Here is a 10375-nt window from a genome sequence, read left to right on the forward strand (position 1 = left end):
TCCAGAAAGGAGTATGTGTTTATGAAACACATGTGAATGAAATTAAATTATATTCCAGTTTTAAATGTGCTTATGATTACAGATAGCCTGGGATTACACAATATTTGTATTTTAAAGACAACCAGTTCGAAGGTATCATATTTGCCTTTTGGGTAAAATAATTTCTTAATATGAAATTCGAATGGTATGACAATTAGAGATTAGACTGTCCAGAAATTGAAATCTACACACTAATACACACTATACTCATCACGCAATGTTGTTAACATTAATAATTTGAGAATAAAGTATAACAATAATAATAATTTGCATGGTTTGATGTAGGGATATGTCATCGGATATGCCGGTATCAAATTTTCATGTTGCGATTAATTGCTAATGCTTTTATCACGGTATATGGTATTATCATTATTATTATTATTATTATTATTTCTGCAGTTTAGCGCCATCTGCTGTCAGAGAGTGAAAGTGCGTTTTCATCCAGAGCGTCTCTCACATGTTCCGCCATGTGCTTCTCGTCCGCTTGTTTACATCAGAGTGCGCAGGCGTCTTTCACGCAGCATACAGCGGTGTTGTGCATTTTGACCAGTTGATGGGAAAAGTATTCTTAAAATGCATTCAAAATTCTGAATAATTTATAATATATAATTATTCACGGTATTTAGAAGTGCCCACAATAACAATATCGTGCATATTCATTACCGTGATATACCGCATTACTGAATACCGGCACAAGCCTAGTTTGATGTGATATGAGCTAACAGATCTTTAGATTAAATCACCATTGGTAACGCGATTTATTGTAATGCTTTTTTTCCTCAGTTGGTCAGAACAAACGTGGCAGACTTGTTACTTACTTGTTCAGATGACAATATACGGTGAAAATTCTTATTTGGGTCATATATTCCAAGACGTAGGCTAGAATCTGTGATTGCGAAGTACAGTAAATATCCACACCGGTGCGGTGACTGACTGCCACACACACATACTCTTCAGAACATTAGATTAATCCGCGCTGGAGCCGCGCCTACTCACAACTCAGGCAAGGAAGATAATTCCGCACACAGCTGCAATTGCAGGTTTTCAAACAGAGATGGCGACAAAGAGGCAAAACTACAGACTGCAGCTTTAAGAATAAGCACATTTAAAAGTATTTCAATGTAAATCTGATCTGAAGTGACTCCACAGTTTGAGAGAATCAATCAGTCTGTTAAAGAATAATATTTATATCAATGTGTATTAGTGTATAAGTGTAAAGGTGATCTGAAGTGAATCCCCTTGCACCTGTTTCATATTCATTTTGACGCCCTTTGAAGGATTCAATAGAAATGTGTTATTGAGTAAGCCGTTATAAAAGTAAATGAGTGCAATTGTGATGCGACCACTTACTAGCTGTTTGGAACAGGAGTGGGTTGACAAATGGTGGGGCTCTGACTCAAATGGGCTGATGGTGCTGCACGACCAGGGTGAATAGTGGGCAAGGCTCTCTTCTCCACCATGACACTTACAAGTCATACGCCCACCAACTACACCCTCAGGATGCTAAAGGAGGAGAAAGAGTGAGATGACAACATTCGATCTCACACCCACCCGTGTGCAACAGGCTGCCAGATTCAAATAAATGGGGGTGGAAAGAAACAATATAAAGTGACTCAGCCTCCGTGGTGCCAAATCTTTCTCTGAGAGTTCATGCGTTTCAAAGCGCTTGTGCGCACACACACAATTTTCAGGACAGAACTGCTTCTTGCTTTGGATTTATCAGTTGCTGAGCAACAGACCCACATAAAATAGCTTAACACACCTCAGAAGGGTGACTGCAGCTTCGGTGCCAAAGTTATTAATTGAAGAAATAACAAATCTGATTTAACGCCACTTTAGCACGGTGCAGACATGTGGTGTAGTTTTCCCATGACACACACCTCTAAAAACACCATATCGGTGGGCCGTACCTCTGGACACACATCCACAGTGAAGACTGGGGAGGACTGGGAGGGCCTGTTCATGTTGCTGTGGTGATGTACCCACTGTTCCTGTTTGTGGCGATAGAGTTCCTCATAGCCAAGAGGAACACGGTTGTACGCATCCTATACAAAAGACGGAAAATGTTTTTTATCTTCTCCATTCTCATGATGAAACAGCTTAGTCACCTATTTTACTTTTAAAAGTGAAGAATGTGATTTCTGAGCAACAGCAGTGTGAAAATAATGACTTTTTAAAAACAAGTTTCAAATATTCCCGTCTTTCATTCCTCGGATACAAGGTAGACACAAGCAAACTCATGCCTTTGACTGAGACAATGTTGTGTGGCTGGACAAACACGCAAACTGCAATTCCATTTGTAGCCACTAGTGGCAAAGAAATGACACACTTCACCTTTAAGCCTAATAAATTTACATAAATAAAAAGACATACATTTACATGTAACCAGGCCCAAGTTTCCATATCAATTTACACAGGGAATTCTGCACAAAGCAACAGAACCGTGTCAGACTTCTCCACATGTTCACGACAGTACCACGACGGATGCGTGTGCTTCTGCTGACGCAAGAGCCGGAATTCTGTCGGAGAACCCGGATGAGCTGTGGTTTGTTTACAAGCAGAGGAATGCACACACGCATACATCGTTTTACTGTCGTGAATGCGCGTAGAAGTCTGACACGGAAGAGAAGAAATTGTTGAATAAAGTCATTATTTTTGTTTTCTTTGTGCACAAAAAGTATTCTTGTAGCTTCATAATATCACGGTTGAACCACTGATGTCACATGGATTATTTTAACATTGTCCTTGCTACTTTTCTGAGCCTGGGAGCGTTTCAGTTGCATTGCTGTCTATTCAGGGTCAGAAAGCTCTCGGATTTCAACAAATATATCTTAATTTGTGTTCCAAAGATGAATGAAGGTCTTATGGGTTTGGAACGACATGAGGGTGAGTAATTAATGACAGAATTTTCATTTTTGGGTAAACTATCCCTTTAAGAAAATAAAAATAAAAGCTAATTCAAAACATTGATAAATACTGTTACAGTACATAGATAATAGTAAAATAAATTACATCCACTATCAACAAAATACTGAAATAAAAAAATCTCTAAAATAGACAGATTCATCATGCATCCCTAATTGTTGTATACTGATATTTAAGCTATATGAAGAGATTTTGGACCAATGGCCTTCCTAGCACAACAGAAACCAAAGGACTGTAAAAAAAAAATGCTGTTGACAGTCGCCACTGGTTACAGCACAAATTACTATGGAAGAGAATTTTCAACTGACACTTTCTTCAAATATGAATGAGCCTGTAAGACATGAGATAATAAAACCTGCCCTGTGCATTGCCGCTCTCTGCTCCGCTGTGCTGCAGTAGGGGCTGTCCAGCGAGTTGAAGCGCTCCCGGAGGGGCGGCTGGTAGACGGTGGAATGAAAAACCTCCGGAGGGAGAGAGTTACTCCTCCCGCCATCCCTGGGATACAGCGGCGGCCTCCACATGCGCCTACTGTCGTAGACTGGGGTGTACATGCCATGTGCGTGGGACATAGAGGTGTAGGTCGAGGGTGACCCATATGGGGCGGGGCCTAATCTGTCTGCAGGAGGAATAGAGGGGTGCTGATCTGGGTATAGAGGGCCCACTGAAGGGGGTAACATGGATTCGGGCACGTTGCTGGAACGATGGAAACGAGCGGTGCATGACTTGTGAGGAGGAACTGTGGAAAACAGATCAGAGTGAGTGTAATAGAAGATTACATGCCACAAGAGAGCGATTCAGGATATGACACTTACAGGCAGGTTGGTGGTAGGGTGACAGGTCATATGGTCTCTGGTCCTGAGAGTAGTAAATCTTAGGATGAGCTCTCGTGAGGACAGGCCCATGTTTGAGGAGACCACAGTCGTCCTCTGTACACAATCCCGAAGCTATCGCAGAGGACTGGCTCCGACTGATGGGAATTCTGGAAGAAAAATAAGAAACAATAAGAATTTCCATAAGAACCAAAGGTGGGCAAAGGCATCTAATTTAAAGAATCTTACAAAGAAATGGCACATTCATATTTCTAATTGAAAAAAAAATTAAGGCTGTCAGTTGATTACATTTTTATATAATCTTAAGAATTTTACTTAATCTTTTTTTATTAATAAAATTGTATTAATGTTTTTCACTGTTCGCACGTTAACACATTCAATTAAATAACAGGCCCATGTGTAATTGTTTTCTTCTGTAATTTGTGTTGATGACAATCATACCGTAAATTTCTGCAGCAGTAATCTTCCCTCAACTTGTGCAAAAAACACTAATAAAACAATAATGCAATCACTTTCTTCATGGACTTAATCTTACATGTGTAAAGTTGTTTTTGTTAAGTTCACTTAAATTATGTTATTTTTTTAAGTATAATAAATGTTAATTTATTATACTTCTAGTCACTCCACAATTAATAGCTCTCAATTATACTGTAATGTTGAATGGCTATAGTTAATTGTTAAATATTAGAAGAAAAAAAAACAACTTCAGTAGAGACATCAAAAGATGCCATTAAACAAATATTAAAAATATACTGACTTTATGTTGTTTCTACATTCATTTGAAGATTGAATGTGAAATGATTGCAATATAAAAGTATATTTAAACATTTTAATGTTAGGTGGGATTAACTGCGAATAATTTTGTTTTAATCGATTGACAGCACTAATATATATATATATATATATATATATACAATACAGGCATGCGAACTCATCATGGATGCAAACCCCTCATTAAATTATTAATTTATCAGCTTTATTTACAGTCCATTTTAGCATGAGGATAAAGGAAAAATTCACCCTAGACCCTATACACTTTTTTAAAAACAGTTATATACTTCAGTTGTTTTAGGCCACATTCACACTGTTGTTTTTATGGCTTACAATCCACAGAGGACTGGCTCCGACTGAGGGGAATTCTGGAAGAAAAATAAGAAACAATAAGAATTTCCATAAGAACCAAAGGTCGGCAAAGGCATCTAATTTAAAGAATCTTACAAAGAAATGGCACATTCATATTTCTAATTGAAAAAAAAATTAAGGCTGTCAGTTGATTACATTTTTATATAATCTTAAGAATTTTACTTAATCTTTTTTTATTAATAAAATTGTATTAATGTTTTTCACTGTTCGCACGTTAACACATTCAATTAAATAACAGGCCCATGTGTAATTGTTTTCTTCTGTAATTTGTGTTGATGACAATCATACCGTAAATTTCTGCAGCAGTAATCTTCCCTCAACTTGTGCAAAAAACACTAATAAAACAATAATGCAATCACTTTCTTCATGGACTTAATCTTACATGTGTAAAGTTGTTTTTGTTAAGTTCACTTAAATTATGTTATTTTTTTAAGTATAATAAATGTTAATTTACTATACTTCTAGTCACTCCACAATTAATAGCTCTCAATTATACTGTAATGTTGAATGGCTATAGTTAATTGTTAAATATTAGAAGAAAAAAAAACAACTTCAGTAGAGACATCAAAAGATGCCATTAAACAAATATTAAAAATATACTGACTTTATGTTGTTTCTACATTCATTTGAAGATTGAATGTGAAATGATTGCAATATAAAAGTATATTTAAACATTTTAATGTTAGGTGGGATTAACTGCGAATAATTTTGTTTTAATCGATTGACAGCACTAATATATATATATATATATATATATATACAATACAGGCATGCGAACTCATCATGGATGCAAACCCCTCATTAAATTATTAATTTATCAGCTTTATTTACAGTCCATTTTAGCATGAGGATAAAGGAAAAATTCACCCTAGACCCTATACACTTTTTTAAAAACAGTTATATACTTCAGTTGTTTTAGGCCACATTCACACTGTTGTTTTTATGGCTTACAATCCATTTCAGTTATAAAATCATTTCAATTACAAAATGAAAAAAAATTACAATAAAGAAATATATGTATACATTAACAATAATAATTATTATTATTATTATCATTATCATTATTACAGTTAATTATATTTTTATTATTTTATTTATACATAAATAAAGAAATTAAGAGTTTGTTTCCAAAACGCTATAAATCCATTTTGATTAATTTGAGTAAAAATGTGTTTTCTTTACCAAGAAAGTGGCAAGATGAAAACCACTATTTTCTGTTTCAAACTTTAACATAGCATCTTTAGGTTGTAATAACATTCAAAATTCAAATCCAGATTTTGATTTTCAAAGATTTATTATAAAATTTTATACAAAGTACAAAATAAAAGAGGAAAACTAGGATGCCAGGTGTATTCAAAGCGCCGCCATTACTGTCTACAGTGCGTGGAATGGTGCGCTGTGATTGGTTGAGCGGATATATCGCATTCTGCAGAGAAGGGAGACTGGTGTTTGTTGCGGTTTGGAAAGAAAGGGAGAAAACATGACAGAATAATTCGGCGGATATCGCATTTTGCGTAAAATTAAAAATGAACTTTTCAATACCGACCAGACACAATACTGGTTTTGGCGGAAACTCAATTTTTTTTTTAAATGGCATTTATCGCGTTTTGGAACCAAACTCTTCAAATACATTACTAGAGCAAAATACTATTGTCCCATAAAATAAAAAATGAGTATTTATAAGAAGAAGAAGAAAAATAAGAAGAAGAATTTTACAGAACAACAGTAAAATTACAATAGTAATATATTTGGTTGTCTTAATATCTTCGCATTCAAATGTTTGCATTCACAAGCCCTATTTTGCAATTGAAACGAAACCGTTATCTGATTTTTGCAGGAAAGCAACAAATTTGTATCCTTGACAATCGCAAGTCCAAGCCCTTTGAAGAGCAATACACATGTCTCCTCAACAAGCCACATGATTTGAGGCATCATTCATGTCTCTGGCACAAACGCTGCAGGAGTTATTCACCGAAGTTGAATATTCAGAGTTTATTCAAATCTGTAAGTCTGAGCTTCAGTAATAGTGAAACACACTTACTGTTCTAGGCTGGCAGCAGGCAGTCCATTAGCACTATTGGGGAGAGTTTTGTCCTCCTGGTGGTCTCCTCCTCTTGGGATGAGCTGAGTAGGAGACGCATCCTCTGCGACGTCTTTCTCGTGGTTCTTCACCTCTGACCCTGGGACTGCTCCTTTGGTGCTAGTTTTGGGCATAACCGCTGGAACTGATGGGAAGGGCCTCACCGCCCCGCTGGGTTTCCTATTCCTCATTCTGTGCCTGAAAGAGACAGAAAGATGTGGAGAGAACATAAGAGAGGAGGGGAGGAAATGGGGTGACGGGAGGGAGGTACGGCAGATCCTGGCACAGTCATGCCAGTGTTCTGTAAAGTGTGCTGTTGTGTTGGTGGGATCGCGTGGATGAGCTTGAATAAGAATGAGGAACAGGAGACGTGGGAAGGCGGAGAGGTGCGTGTGTGCCAGTGCTCTTTTGTGCATTACAGCACGAGACTGGCTGGTTATGGTCATCAAGATTGTGTGTATGTGTGTGAAAGAGAGTGTGTTCTCACTTCTCGAGCTCCTCCTGCGTGTGGGCAAAAGTGCAACTGGCCCCTCTTGGGCAGCCGCCCTGCTGCCGTAAGTCCCTGCACATACTCGTCTTGTACTTGCTGTTGGGTTGAGCCTGAAAAAGGAGAACAGAATACATTTCAGACTGTTTCAGAATGATGAATAAATAATCTGGTTATAGGTTGCCCTTTCATAGTTTAGGAAACTTGAGTGTCAAAATTCCTTGGGAGAAACAAAAATAGATACAACTGAGTCAATAATTGACATACAGTATGAGTGCAGAGCTATTCAATTAATGTGTCTGTGATTACTTGTGACCTGCTATATCATTTGAAGTTGTTTTCACCAAGAAATCTATTTATTTCTACACACATTCTAAATATATCAGAGCTTTATGCTCTAAGGGAAAATCTCTGTTTTCAAATTATATGATTATTATGTTTGTACACCAAACCGTGTATAATAATTTAATGTTAAAAAAAACTTTTTTTTTTTACATATAATTAGAAGATTTATTTAAATATACATTAAATAATACATCAATAATGAAAGTATTTTTGAAACAAGATAATTCAATTAATTATAAATAAATAATACATACAATATTATATACACTACAGTTAAAAGGTTAGGGGTCTATAAGGTTTTTTTTTCATAAATTAATACTTTTTTTCAACAAGGAGACATTAAATTGATCAAAAGTGACAGTAAAGACATTTATGATGTGACAAAACATTTCTATTTCAAATAAATACAGTTCTGTTCTTTTTCTCTTTCTATTTATCAGAGCAGCACAACTGTTTTCACCATTCATAATAAGAATACGAAATAAATAAGAAATGTTTCTTGATTTCTGAAGGATCATGTGACACTGAAGACTGGAGTAATGATGCTGAAAAATTCAGCTTTTGCATCACAGGAATAAATTACATTTTAAAATACATTTAAATAGAAAACAGTTATTTTAAATTGTAATAATATTTCACAATATTATGTTTTTATTGTATTTTTGATCAATTTATAAGAGACGTTTTTTCAAAACACACACACACACACCTATATATATATATATATATATATATATATTAGAAATCTTTTAATTATATAAAAAATTATATTTACAAATTATATAAATTAATTATATAAATATTATGTATTATTATTATTAAATATGTTATTAAATATATATTGTGAATATGTTTAATTATATATTTAAATGTATCGATTGACATTAGAAGAACACTGGATTACTTTAGACATAACATTAGATGACAAGTTCTTTAAAAAAAAAATCTGCTTTTTTTATGTCTTTCGGCAAAAAAACATAGATTGGGCAATTATATAACACAAGATTACATTTTGGTAAGCTTCACTCTATTTTTTAACCAACCCTCTGATGATCGTTCAAACTTTTTTGTGCTATAACTTAACGATATATTAAAGTGAAAAGTGAAAATGACGTGACACTTTCAACTATCAGGCCATGTCCACACTTACACGGGTATTTTTAAAAATTTAGAGTTTTTCCTTCTTCCGTTTTAAAAAAAATCTCCGTCCACATGAAAACGCAAACGCATGCTATGAAGCACTGTCAAGAGCATGCCAAACCAACAGGTGGCGATATAATCTCAACCGTAAAGCCATGTTGGCCAATCAGAAGCCTGAAAAAGGCTCCAGTAGGCGGAGATAACAGCGCAGGCTCCGACGTCACAAGCCAAAAACTCCGGTTTCGCTATCTACACGATAACACTGCACAGTTTTTGAAAATCTTCACCCTGGCAGGCGTTTTCAAAAATGTTCGGTTTCAGTGAACTGGTGCTGCATTTGCGTGTGGACGAACGGCCAAACCGAGTAGAAAAAGCTGCGGTTTTAAAAATAACCGCGTTCGTGTGGACAGGGCCTCAGAAGAAGACAGTTGAATGACAGGTATATCTGCCAAAAACAATATTAAACAGTGTCAGAACATCATTCATTGTTTGACTTTTGCTGATAAAATGGACATTTTTTTAAATGTTTCGGGCAGCTGTACTTAAAGTGACGTGAATTGGAAACAGTGCAGAGAGAGCTCATGCTGTACCTGGGGGCTTTCATTGCTCTTTTTGCAGAAGTTTTGGATGAATTCCACCAGCCCGTGGACAACAACCTTTACAGCCAATAACACACTCTCCAGCTCTGTCCAGGATGGAGAGGCCGCATCTAAACACACACACACACACACACACACACACAGGTTATTGCTATGTAATCTGCTGGCGTTTGCATCTCTGTGGAAGTGTGAGTGCGCATCCTCACCAGGGTTGTGGTCGATGCCGGCTAGCCGCTCGAGAGGAGCTCTGAGGCTGTTGAGGTTGGCTGGGTCTCCTGTTCTCTGCAGGATTATGGTGAGCTCCTGCACGCTCTTTGCAAAGGATTCTTGGGATTGAAGCTGTGGCGATGGGGTGGAAAGGACGAATGCATTCAGATTTGTAGGAGAGACAAAAATGCCAAACACATTCAACAAAAATCTATACATAATTGCTTTACTATATTTTACACTACTGGTCAAAAGTTTGGAATAATTTTTTTTTTTTTTTTAAATTTGGAAAGAAGTCTCTTAAGCTCACCAAGGCTGCATTTATTTGACAAAAAATACAGTAAAAACAGTAATTTTATAAAATATTTTAACAATTTAAAATTTTCAATGTCAATTCCATTTTCTATGTCAATATATTGTAAAATTAATATTATTTCTGTGATGTAAAGCTGAATTTTCAGCATCATTACTCCAGTCTTCAGTGTCACATGATCCTTCAGAAATCATTCTGATACGATTTAATATAATTTGCTGCTCAAGAAACATTGTTTACCATTATCGCTATTGAAAACAGTTCAAT

The 10375-nt window shown here is 36.0% G+C and overlaps 1 protein-coding gene across 1 annotated transcript in view; it reads right to left on the minus strand.

Annotated features, from left to right (window-relative positions):
* LOC107685128 (roquin-2-like) overlaps nucleotides 1-10375 on the minus strand; it is a 39447-nt gene that overhangs the window by 7993 nt on the left and 21079 nt on the right. Inside the window, exons 9-14 of the mRNA XM_016481637.1 lie at nucleotides 7505-7617; nucleotides 6979-7215; nucleotides 3777-3943; nucleotides 3324-3700; nucleotides 1950-2084; nucleotides 1390-1542 (exon numbers count right to left, since the gene is read on the minus strand). Of these exons, the coding sequence (XP_016337123.1) occupies nucleotides 1390-1542; nucleotides 1950-2084; nucleotides 3324-3700; nucleotides 3777-3943; nucleotides 6979-7215; nucleotides 7505-7617 (1182 nt within the window). The remainder of the gene's footprint in view (nucleotides 1-1389; nucleotides 1543-1949; nucleotides 2085-3323; nucleotides 3701-3776; nucleotides 3944-6978; nucleotides 7216-7504; nucleotides 7618-10375) is intronic.

Source organism: Sinocyclocheilus anshuiensis, unplaced genomic scaffold (assembly GCF_001515605.1).
Source record: "Sinocyclocheilus anshuiensis isolate Anshui unplaced genomic scaffold, SAMN03320099.WGS_v1.1 scaffold914, whole genome shotgun sequence".
NCBI classification, from domain to species: Eukaryota; Metazoa; Chordata; class Actinopteri; order Cypriniformes; family Cyprinidae; genus Sinocyclocheilus; species Sinocyclocheilus anshuiensis.